This window comes from Boleophthalmus pectinirostris, unplaced genomic scaffold, assembly GCF_026225935.1.
Source record: "Boleophthalmus pectinirostris isolate CB_2022bp ecotype Guang Dong unplaced genomic scaffold, ASM2622593v1 HiC_scaffold_3, whole genome shotgun sequence".
In the NCBI taxonomy this organism is placed as follows: domain Eukaryota; kingdom Metazoa; phylum Chordata; class Actinopteri; order Gobiiformes; family Gobiidae; genus Boleophthalmus; species Boleophthalmus pectinirostris.
Genome location: NW_026571299.1, coordinates 19,967,750 through 19,980,677, shown reverse-complemented (window position 1 = coordinate 19,980,677; position 12,928 = coordinate 19,967,750). Strand labels below are relative to the sequence as shown.

General features: G+C 39.4%; 1 protein-coding gene across 3 annotated transcripts in view; it reads right to left on the bottom strand.

Moving 5' to 3' along the window:
* The window catches only part of fgd5a (FYVE, RhoGEF and PH domain containing 5a), a 38,941-nt gene that overhangs the window by 25,744 nt on the left and 269 nt on the right, over window positions 1-12,928 (bottom strand). For 2 of the 3 annotated variants that reach the window (XM_055160956.1, XM_055160957.1), the window contains exons 2-3: window positions 8,940-11,508; window positions 426-543 (exon numbers count right to left, since the gene is read on the bottom strand). In XM_055160956.1, coding sequence (XP_055016931.1) covers window positions 426-543; window positions 8,940-11,508 — 2,687 coding nt within the window. Of the gene's footprint in view, window positions 1-425; window positions 544-8,939; window positions 11,509-11,754; window positions 11,800-12,928 lie in introns of those variants that run through there. The other variant, XM_055160958.1, reaches the window with a different exon arrangement.

Sequence of the window (12,928 nt, the reverse complement as noted above, 5' to 3'; positions counted from 1 at the left end):
GTCATCGCATGTTTCCAAATGTTTTCCTAGTTTGTGACATAAGCATGAATAGGGCCTACTGTAGGAACTTTGGGTGAAAAAAGTAATTTCGTTCCACCAATGACATAGGTTTTAGCTGTCTTACCAATCAAAACAATACACAATGATACAATACACAAAGAGAAGAAAAAAAAAAGTTTAAGTAATTTATCCTTACATTTCTCAGTTTAATGTTGCCTCACAAGAGCTAATATTTACACCATCATCTTCCCTTGGCATAACAATGGCATACCATTATCGAAATCATGGTATATTGTTGTCAAATTAGAGTGTACTGGCCTTCATAGTCTCACTACACTTGGTATGCCTCTTACTTCCACCTTTTCTTGGAAGCTGAAAACTTCAACAATAATGACCTTGATATCTGATATGGCACTGATCTTTACCTGTCGGTCAAAGCTTGGCTCAGTGATCCCTTCCTCTTCCTCTGAGGTCCTTCCATGGTCTTCATCAGCGGACAGCCCGACCGGCGTGGAGGCCATTGGGAACGGCTCTGTGTAGGCACTAATGGAGACAAATAAATGCAGTAATTAATGACTGACCAGGGGGAACAATTGACACATTTCACTGATATCTTCACACACATTAATCTAAGTGCCCCTGCTTCCTGCCCACTTCTGCTGTCCTCCGCTGACCTGCTGTAATCTGCTTTATGATTGGTCAGGCTGCAGTGTTCGCTCTCTGGTAATCCTTTTGGGCACCTGAGAGACCCATGCTGTAGGTCATTCCTCGTTGTAATCCTCTTAATACTACCCATGGCAATTATGAATGACCTTTGACCCATTAAGACCTATTGACTTGGATGGCAAAATTACTCTGCCACAAAGAGATGGAGCAGTTTAGATGCAGAAAATACAGATAATTTATGTCCTGATTTGTTGTGTGTGAAAAACTGGGGCTGTTATGCTCCTTAAGTAAATTACACTAGGGCTGGGAATCAAATGGTCCCGCACTATTTGTTACGATACACAATACATGGCTCATTATATGATATTACGATGATATGACAATAAATGTGACAAACCACTATTTGTGCAAAATTAATATGAAATACATCTATTCTAATTATCAAATCAGTGAATATGTCAAGTGTATTGCATAAACAAGTTCCCTTCCACTAAATAAGCAACACAATTGTAGTACTGACCTGAGCCCACGATATCATCTTCTGGACCCACTTTTATGACAATTTGATTTTAATTGCAAATTCTAATTGGATTACATAGAGGATCATATGTCTGCATTTTGATATATTTAAAGCTCCACTATGTAACCTTTCTTGTAGAGTGTACACCACTTGCTTGTTTTCGAGGAGATGTAATGTTAAAGAGTATGACATTAAACTAATCTTTTTCTATGGGATCAAGCAGGTGGCAAGTTAAAGGTCAGATATGTGAAGAGATCATGTTCTATTTTTAGCACCTGTAATTGAATTCATATCATACTCCATACAACTGTACAACAGCTCACCCTTATGTAATATATAACCCTGTGTCATGTCAGTCACTCTTTCATCTTTGCATTGTTTCTCCCAATCCACTTTTGTATATAGCCCAGATATATTTTGTAATTCTATATTTCTATCTTATTTTAAATGTACAGATATAATTGTGCATTATATCTTATCTGACATCAGTCTCTTGCTATTTTATCTACTTATTTAGAATTTAGGATTACCGTGTATGTTTTTGCTTTTTCATATTATATTTTATTATATTATATTGTGATGTGTGAGCTACTGTGTCCAAATAATTTCCCATGTGGACCAAAAAAGTTTGTCTTTGTCTAAGGATAAATGCAAGATAAATACTACTACCATGCCATGGAGCCCCTCAACATAACATTAATATGCTTTGTTGATAGCACAAAAACACACAAAGCCTTCTTTTTATCAGATCAGGACTTCTGTACAGGTAAATATATTTGGCAATGCACATTGATAGCAACAACATTATGAATAGACCCCATGCTGCCTTTGACTAATGTCTCAAAAACACAGTGAACACAATACTATTAGATGACCAAAGGTTAAGAGAGCTCCCTGCCGCACCACAATATTTCCATTCAGATGCACTCATGTATCATAGGAACCTAGCTGATAGAGCAACATGAACCGGACTTCTCTAAGAACCAGTAAGATGGAGGAATGGAGGAGTTTTGATTCATGGTTTCAAAGAGGGGATTTCCAAAGTGCATTTAAGAGTAGCTTCGACCTTGACTCTTGCACTTGCACAGTCTATATTGCAAACCCCTATTGTCTTGTCAGTGGTGGGGAGAGTGATGGGCATAGGCATACACTGGTATACTAGTCTCAATCTGATAGAATGAACAAATGCTTGATGGTTGAAAGGCCAAAAATGAAAAGCTATACCAGTGTGCTGGGAATTTATCATATTGAATATTTTCCCAATAATTTATTTATTTAAATTTTTTGCCAATTTACATATTCATGTTTGAGCTCAGTCCTCACGCTATGCATCAATTTCAGATTGATTGTATTTACCAGTGTCTGTGATCAATGGGATTGATATTTCAGAGCTTGATGGGACAAAACGTGTTGGATACATTATGACTACTAATCTATTGGTAGTAACCATAGTAACCGTATTGCAGTTGTAATTGCTATAGTGGTAGGAACAGAAGCAGTTTCAATATAGTGTGCTGCTATTTTTCTGCACATGGAATGCATAATAAAAATTATGCCAATAGTACTTGTACATTTGTAATATTGAACCAGAGAAGTCCTACTGTGCTGGTGTCTGATACAAAGTTATAATCTATGACACCTGGGATCATTATGTTATAATGTGGAGATTTTAAACTGTAATATTAATCTAAAATGACTTAATAAAAGAAGCAATGCTGCTGAATCGTATGTATATCACTAATTAAGAAAATAAAATTGGAGAATGAAGAAAGTACAGAGCAGTGGACATATACAGGTGGAAGTGAAAATGGGGGTTGATAGAGGCAATTATGTCTTTTTCAGTCCAAAGGTGAAAAAAAAAAAAAAAAAAGTCAACCATTTGATTATGTTAAATAATTGGGGTAGGACATTATAATTTTATTTTTGAACTTCATACTACTCCTTTAGAGCACCAGGTCCCAAATAAGTACTTGTTTTTGTTTTATTTTGTTAGTGTTGTTGATGTTGTTGTACCATGCTCAATAAATAATAATAATAATTATAATAATTAAAAAAAAGAATGCATAAGAAGATTACTGCATGAATGATGCTAAATATGACTTCGAGAGTGTAAATGAGAAACAACTATAACATGGTTAAAAGCTCTAAAAAGAAGATTTTGCATAATAGGTATGCTCTAAGTGAGAGCAGCTGAGCAGATGCCATACATGAGTCCCTAAATCACCACATAAGCAGGAGGAGAATGCAAACAACCTCCTCTTGAAAGCAGCAAAACAACAGCCACTGGCTACATGCAATCATCATTACTGAGAGCTGCTTATGTCTTCATTCTCCTCATTAGTACTTTCGTCTTTTATAGTTATGTCGTGGTTAGGCTACATTGAAATGCATGTTTGTTTGCCACCATTAACCACACGTAAATAGACTTTTTATGCGCAGCCACTCTGAATACAATTATAATGTGTCACTTAAGATTCAAACCTACAGCAAAATGCAACACAATAATGTCCTGCAATAAATGTTTTGCATGAAAAAATGATTAGCAGGAGAATATGTTTTACAAATTATTATTCTGTTGGAGTAATTTTTAGGCAAACTATGGACAATTGTTTTCAGATTACAGACTGATCTCATTATATCATTAAAGTAGCATAGTTCATTCATAAAGTGAAACAGAGACATATTATTATCTAGCAAAAGCGTTGATAGCTAGTGCTGAAGTGAATAAATTATTTTAATTTATTTTATAGGGGCTCTGTGTAAGTTTTGTTATGCAAATATATACACCGAGGAAAGCTCTAAGCAATGCAATAACATTTTCATGAGACAAGCGGGTGACATTCTGTCAGACAACTTACAGTGGCAGAGTTGTAGTTTTTCAGTTGATTTCAGTCGATTAATTGGTCAGTAGTGTCTTAGCCGACCAAACATTATTACTGTACTATTTTATGAGGATTTTAAGGATTTCTTTAGATAACAGCAGAAAGGAGAAAGCATGGTGAGTTTGGGGAACAACTGGACTGTTTAATCTGCTTTTACACTTGTTGATATGTGATGTTCTTTACTGATATAGCCCACTTTATTCTGGTTTTGATTCTAATAAATTTGGCCAAGGTCACTCCTTTTTTACTCACTCTAATCGAGTGTCAGTGGTAAAAAGTAGTTTCAATATTATGTTTTTAGTGTTGGGAAGGTTACTTTTAAAATGTATTCCCCTACAGATTACAGATTACATACCCCAAAATGTAGTTTGTAACATAATCCATTAAATTACTTAAGGTGAGTAACGTAATCTGAATACTTTGGATTACTTGATATTGTCATGCTTTTTAAAACGACATGAATGTAGCGACCACATCCTGATAGAGAAATGATTTTTATATAAGATCACTGCTGCCTTCAATTATGTCCACCCTACTATTAAGTGTCATATTGTTTAGACCTGGTTTAGTCCTGGTTTTAGACCTAGTTTTAGACCTGGTTTAGTCCTGGTTTAGTCCTGGTTTTAGATCTGGTTTTAGACCTAGTTTTAGACCTGGTTTAGTCTTAGTTTAGTCCTGCTTTTAGACCTGGTTTAGTCCTGCTTTTAGACCTGGTTTTAGTCCTGCTTTTAGACCTGGTTTTAGTCCTAGTTTAGTCCTGCTTTAGACCTGCTTTAGTCCTGCTTTAGTCCTGCTTTTAGACCTGGTTTAGTCCTGTTTTTAGACCTGGTTTTAGTCCTGTTTTTAGTCCTGGTTTAGTCCTGCTGTTAGTCCTGGTTTAGTTCCTGGTTTAGTCCTGGTTTAGTCCCGGTTTAGTCCTGATTTAGCCCAAAATGTGAAAACAGGAAAATACTGCCCTGTAATCCATTTATTTCAACAAAGTAACTGTAATCCAATTACCACTCATTGAAACAGTAACTGTAACTGAATACAGTTACTCATAATTTGTACTCTGATTACATAATCCTGGTACATGTAATCTGTTACTCCTCAACACTGTTGGTGGTTATGCGAATTCTACACTGTAACTGCAGACCTGGCATTCCTTATAGGACCACACCTCATGCTTTGGTTCCTGGAGGTGTATGTGAAGCTCTAGTCTGTACTCTAAAGTGACCCCCCTTCTCTCTGCTTCATCCTGTCCTCCTCTGTCTCCACCTCAGCTCTTGTCAGCTCTCCACCCTCAGTGCATTTCCTGTAAACAGCCTGTGGGAAGCTCTGAGCAGCCTGCTTCCTCCCCTGGGATGACCTGGCACTGACCTGAGGGCGTCTGGCACCAGGCCCGTCCTGCCAGCCACACGCCCCGCCCCTCGCCATGCAGCCACTGCCCAGTACAACAATGCACTTCTCATGGCTCCCTCATCACCACTAAGGCTATGTGAGCACCAAGCAGGGAGGTGCTGCAAAAGTCATATCCTTGTCATCACTTTTAACACTCCAGTTCAACCGTTTGGTCACATAACGAGACCAGAGGGTGAATTTAAAACACATAAATGACCTTTTTTTTTTTTCAATAAACTTCATTTTGTTAAGTATGCAAAGAAATGTACAAAAGCATAATTGCCTCACTGTTTCTCTTTGGTGTGACCATTAAGAATGCTGAATGCAGTAAAAATGGTTCACTTACAAATGCTTGGCTTTTGTTCTTAAATTGCCTTTTCAACGTTTCGGAGCTTCTGCACCACTTGGCTGTGACAGTTCTGCTGAGACTGCTTGCTCAGCACGAGCCCTGTCTTTGATAAAGCAGCTCTTGGTTGTAATGTAGTATGCACACATGAGCCCACACGGTTTTGAAAAAAAAAACAAACACCTTGTTTGAGCCAGGAATGAATCATTAGTGCACCTTTTTCTTTCTTCATTGAGCACTTCTGCAGCTGGCTAATGAATGTCTCTTTGCATCGCCTGCTTAGCTTGTGCTGGAGCAGCGTCTGTGAGGTGCTATACATAAATCAAGGCAGTGGAAATGAGCCAAGCCTGTAGACAGTAGCTTTGTGAGTTCTCCAAAAAGTGTGTTTGCCTCTGCAGACACTGCTCTTTCATGTGGTTGTCTTTCTCAAGGCGTTCAGCGATTTTCTGGACCACGAAACTGTGCTGTTCCTCTACGGACATACTGTCACATAGACCAAATGAATTCTCTATAAATCACTGTCATTGTCACCTGGGCAGCATGGGACAGCAGCAATGTCATGGCTTGAAAAGGGTATATTGAAACACTGCTTATATAAAAAAAACAAAAAAACAGAAATATACAGCTACATAAATGTAAACCGTGAAGACATAAAGGGGTATCCATGGCAACTCAGCCCTCTGTGGGCGAATGTTCTGAAGGTGAGGTTGCAGGACAGAAGAGAGACCTCTACAATGGAGCACATTGATAACATCACAGCTCATCGTGAGAGCATTGTCTGTGTAATAGCCATGTGAAAGTTAGAAATAAATGTTTTCAGGATATACTCTAGAAAGCTCTCTACAACTGACATCAAGTGTGAACAATACATCAGTCAATCAAACCTCAAAATGTCCTTTAGCTTCTGAGGTGGGCCCCCAAGTACAATTTAATGAAATTAGAATGAGATCAGGTAGGGCATCGAGCTCAAAAACCACTGCTAAAGAATGTAAATCAATAATTTAATGTAACTCCTTTGTGTGTGGAATCCACCCCTCCAAAGACAGTTGGGTGATGAAATAATTAACTTTAAAATAAACGACCTTGGGAGCATAAAAATGAAGCAACGAACTCTAGTCATGAATGAAACTATTGCAACATGCGCATTGTGCCAGTAGATTATCTCTGGTCTTAAGAGAGCACTTGGCCTGCTGTCTCTTTGGCTCCTCTCAGATCATCAAACACAAGTATTTTATTAAGACCGGGGAGGGCTGCGGTCCGTGGTGACAGTGAGTGTGCCACACGCCAGCCAGCTCCACTCATTTGGTACAGTCTGAGAGCGGTGATTCCTCACTCCATCACACACTGCAGTAAATCGTGAGGCCCCTCCAGGCTCCAGAGCACGCTGGAGAGGGCCACTTTAATAAAAGCTCTACTAAAGTTAGCCATAAGTGTCAGCTACAAGAGAGCAATTATACCACAACTGCTCGGTTCACTTACAGTTTGTACGTCTTCAATATGATGCTTATATACTTTTACCTCTAGTAGCTTTATGTTCAGTCTCTTTGTTGCCTATTATCACGTCACCCTTCTCACATTCTCACCTCTTCCTCATGTTTCATCATTTCCTCTTTATATAGAAAGGAATGTCTCGCCCCCACACTTTTAATTGCAGTGCATAATGAAGTCTGTGATGTGAATACCCTGCGCACAGTGGGTTATCCTATTATAGCCATTACCTTGTTCTATCACCTCAAATGTACAGGAAAACTGCAACCATATGTGACCTCTAAATCTGAGAATAAAAAAAGAAGAAATCTGTCCCTTAGGCATAGGTGATTTTTTCCAAAGCTGACGATGCCTAACTCTGTAGGCTGCACCACAAAACTGAACGTTCCGAGTAAAAAAACTGAGCTTATGTGTGGTTCAGCACTGGCTCCAGTCTAAAATCAACAATGTAATAGGAGTAATTTATATACACAAAGAAGAATAGTATGTTTATTTTGAAGTACAATATATTGCTGAAGAAAATATAGACTGTAATACTGAAACTCATTTATGCCAACACAATAACCCTAGAGCAGATTTGGACCACAAAATCTATTCTATATCTACAACACAGATAAAAAAATAAAATAAAAAAACAAACATGAGCTGCAATAAAGAAACAGTAGATTGAAACACTTTCGTATTTAGCTTGTATCTGTAATAAGTTATAATTTAACCTTTTACTTCTTAAATTTATATCGTAGAACAGAAAAATAACAAAAGGTTTCCCACTACTACTATGTTAATGTACCACGATAAATACTGACCCCAAAAGAATATAATTTCACCTTTCATACACAAAATGTTGATATAGTTATTATCATGATAGACCTAATCTAACAGCATATTAAACAGCAAAATGTCACCCTTAAAGTTTTATCATACCACAAAAAAACTATTCATTGAACTCATATTTGCTCTGATACACCTGTATGTACTTTGGACCCAGTATAAAACATGACATTTCTATTACAATCAGGTACTTTATGGTATAGGGTCATTTCATTTAATGTGTTTCATGATTCATATTTTATAGTTATAAAATAATGCAGAAGTAAGTCTGTCAAGCAAGTCTGTCACAATAATTACTATATCAAATTATCATTCAATATATGAAAACTGGAACAGTATGTTTTTTGCTCAGAATTTCTCATGTGTAAATTTTCTTTGCACTACTGGGATATTTTTGGTAAATTTTTGGGTATACAATGCTGTAAAAGGTTGTACATATAACTTCTATGATTCATTGCAGGTGCAAACTAACTACTAAAGTGTTTAATTCTGCTGTTTTTAATCTGTTCTTGGGTTACTGTGTCAGCGGCATAAATTAGCTTCAGTAACAATGTTTATCATCTATATTTACTTCATCAGTATATCAAATTTCAAAATTTGTCATTGTGACAGGCCTAGCAATAAGGGATCCAAAATCCAGTCCAACAACTGGGTAAATGTGAAGGCTATATCATTAAAGGTATCCTGCAGAAAAGCCAAATCAAAAGCAGAATGCTAGAATGCTACACATATAATCCTCATTTGTTTACTTCAAAAAGATGATGCCTCATATCAATGCCTTGACTACATGTTTGGAGCAAAAAATAATAATAACAATGCACATTACCTTTCCGAGTCCACTTTTGAAGTTGTCTTGTTCTCAATCCCGGGAAAACTGTTCATATCCACATAACCATCATTGTCATTGCACTGCACTGCTGTCCGGTTCGTATTCTCAAAAAATTCAGTGACAGTATGCGATCTGGTTGGTCTTCCAGGAATCTGAATATTCTCGTAGTCTGCGCTCATTGCTGGGATGTTTTCATAGTCGGAAGTGTCTGCACTGGGGAAGGAGATGGACCTCGGTTTGGTAAGGGGCAGCGGCATCATTGAGCGGCGTGAGCGTTCTTCGAAAGATTCTACCCTTGACACGCCCCTGCCATATGATTTCAATTCACCCTTCTTCTTCTGCTGCTGATCTTTATAGAGGACAATGGTGGATGGCAGGTCCGATGAACGCTGTTGGGGGCTCACTCTACGAGAGTGAAGTTGAGGAGAACTACCAGTGCTCCGCCGATCAAGTTCAATCACTCTAGATGGACCGTGATGGCTTGACTCTGAGGATGATCTTGAGGAACGCACACTTCCATCACTGAACCCCTTTGAATCAGACTTCCTCTTGAACTTCAGTGTCAAAAAGCGCTTGAATGAAGTTTTCTTTTTCTTATTTTTGTCGTTTGTTGGTTCGTGGTGGATCAACAGGGCAGGCGAACTCTTGGTTACTGGTCTCTTTGTGATGTATGCTAATTCAAACGGTGGCGGAATGTCCACTAAAGAGGTCGGTGTTGAGACCCCGCTGGAGGAATGGTAACTTTTTTGGGAGAAGCTGCCTGAAGAAGTTATGACGCATGGAAGAGACAGAGTATCATCTTTACGCTTTATCCTCACCTCATCTTTAGTCAACCCAAACTCAGCAGGAGTGGATAAGGTTAGTTCAGGACCTTCGGCTGATCGAGAAGATAGCAAGAATCTGCGAGATTTGGTGGTTGGTATTATAGTGTTGACTTTTGACTGCTCTGATTCCTCATTTTTCTCTAAGGCCACGGTGTAATAATCATTATTCTGATATTCTGTTCCCGTCTCTTCTGGGACAGTTTCTGGTACATATCCTGGGACTTTTCCTGAATAAGACCGTGATCTTGTTACTATAGATTTACGATCTAAAATCAGAAAGTTCTCCCCTTCAGAGTCAAAGCCAGCCTCTTCGTAAATATGCTCTTCGCTGTCAGAGTCAGAGTCTTCATAGTAAGGCACAATATGGCAGTCCAGCTCCTCTATGTCCTCCTCGAAGGCCTCGGTGGTGTGAGCAAACACTACTCTGTTGGTGAGTTCGGGGGTGCGTCCCAGGTCTAAGTCAGCCGGCACGGTGATGTTGCAGAGTCTGAGACGAGGCTGGCAGCTTCTTCTGTGACTCTGGAAGGCCTGCTCACGCTTGGCAGTTCTCTCTTTTGCACTTTTCCCTTTGATAGGTTTCTTTTCTGATTCTTCCTCTGTCTCCTCATCACCAATCTCAACATAATCTTCTGATGAGATGCCCTCAAGATGCTCAAAGTCATCTTCATCTTTAGGGCAAAATGATTCATCAATGTCTGCATACTCATCAGCTGACTCACCGCCTCCCTCTTTTTGCTGTCTTGAGTGTTCATTCTCTTCAGTCTCCTCATTATCTGCAAGGATCTGCTTATCCTCCAGGTTGTCCACATCATCGGATGACACATAATAAGGTTCTTGGTTTGAAGGTTCAGGTGTTTGCACATTTGCAGGTTCATCATCTTCATTGTCCTGCCCCCACTCTGGATCAGCAGTATCACTTGTATCAATTGGGACAGATTCAATGACAGAGTAGGGTCCAAACACATCTTCAGTGCTGGCAGTGAATCGAAAACAACCAGAGAGATCCTTGGTAGCACGCTCTGGTTGCCATACCTCTATATCTCCGGTCTCTGCAGTTTCACACGACTCGCATGTGTCACTAGCATCATCCGCAGGGCCTATCACATCATATGTATACTCCTCTGCGACTGTGGGGAGCAGGCTGAATCCAAATTCAAAACTACCCCCTTCTATCTCATCGCATGATTCATTGTGATCCAGTCCATTGTTAGTACTGTTCAGCTGGTCGATTGCTGGGTACTGTGTGGACACTTGGACATCCTCTTCATCCCCAGTGTCCTCCTCTGTGTCAGTAGTATAAGGTAAAGGTGTGGAGGAATTCTCATCATCAGTGAGAGTACCCCCTTCAGGTAGAATCACGTCCTGCGGAGCGTTTTCATCTTCCGCAACATCTGCTTTGACTGTATCATCAGAGCCAATACTGTCCCCATCATTGCTCCCGTTCTCCTCATCCTCCTCTACGGTTTCATTGGCTCCAGGGACATTGTCAGTATGGCTAACCTCCACTTCACATGTCTCCAGTTTGTCCTGTGTGTCCTCTGTGAAAACGTGGAGTGCTTCACTGACCCCGTTGCCGTGACTCAGGTCCCCGTTACTCAGGCTGTGTGGGCGTTTAGGCTTTGGGGCCACAGGAGGTTTGGGACCACGCGCCGGGACACAAGATCCTGACATCAGCTTGGACTGCACTGTGATGGTCAGATGACTCCGGATGTTGCGTTGAGGGACATGCAGTTCTTGAAAGTCTGTGTAAAAAGAAAAAGGGGTAAAAGAATTATAATTAGCGCGGGACTTTATCAATCCTGAAGCAGAGTGTGTGGCAGAGGAAGCGCATTCGGCCCAGTAGTCAGTGACCTGCACAGTACTGTACTGGACATTATCAGCAGGAAAAACAACAGAGCCACAGGGTACTTAGAGCGGGAACAATAACACAGCTCTGTCTGGAAAAATGATACATACACCCTCAATTTTGAATGTAAATTAATACTAACTGAAATATGGCTCATCAGATCCCCAGAGTCATTAACCGTGTTAGTGAGGCAGCATAAATGAGAAGTTTGTACTTAAAATGTGAAATTAAGCTAATTTATTACAGTAAAGTCTAGCTGAGTAAGAAGGAGTTGAAGTGTCATTTCTGGAATGGTGGATTTAAAGTAACACACCCATACTTCACCACACTGTGTACAGCCCAGGTCTTCCTGTTATTTAGTACCTGCCCTGACGCACATCCTTTTCAACTCACAGTGCACCCTACTATCTCTAAGGTTTGTTCTTGTCTCACACTTCAGTTTATACATACCTGCGTTCAGAATCTTAATCTAAAATAGTATGAAATAGTATAAGACTGTTAGTTGTCTTAAATGTCTTCTTTAACTCAAGAGGAGGGCCCTTCACTGCTCCAAGAATGCTTAGCTTATAGGAATCACATTTTACAAATAGACTTCCTTCTGGCTATTCTTCCCATCTCATAAAAACACCACACACAAACACACTTTTTCTGCTAAACAGGTCCTTTGAGTGTGTCAAAGAACAATGGGGCTAAAAGGGAAACACTGGCCCCAGTTTGACAACGCACCCTACTCCAAACAACAGGATATGAATTATGCAAGAAGAATTCAATTAAAACATGTGTCTTAAAAACAAAGGAAGAGAATGACACTAGGGTTGTGACTGTGCCAAGCATTCAGGATTTGATTTCCAATGGTATCTTCATTGAGAAACTCTTTTAGGCTATAGCATAAAGTTCAGATTCAGAGCTGGAGATCAAAAGCCTAAATGATATAATATCAACATTTTAATGAAGAGTGCAATTCTAATTCTGAATTTAAATGTATAGGTTTCATAGAGTGTAACAAAGTAGCATCCCACATCTTGCTAATTAAAGTTCACATCATTAGACTACTAGACCAGACTAGTAGTTTTTATATGAATAGGCCTACGTTTGTAAACTGTAACGGTTTTTGAAGAGGCTGACATTTCGTAAATGTGTCCTCTTCAGCAGCTAAAGCCAGTCGTCTATGGCGCAGGCAACAGTTCAACCAAAAGTGAAGAAATTATGCGTAATGCTTTCTATCGTGTAGTCAGACGAATTAATCGATTTCACAGAAGTTGTCAAAGTTTGTCTGACATGAAAATGGCAGCTATGTATTATAAATGTCAACAGAT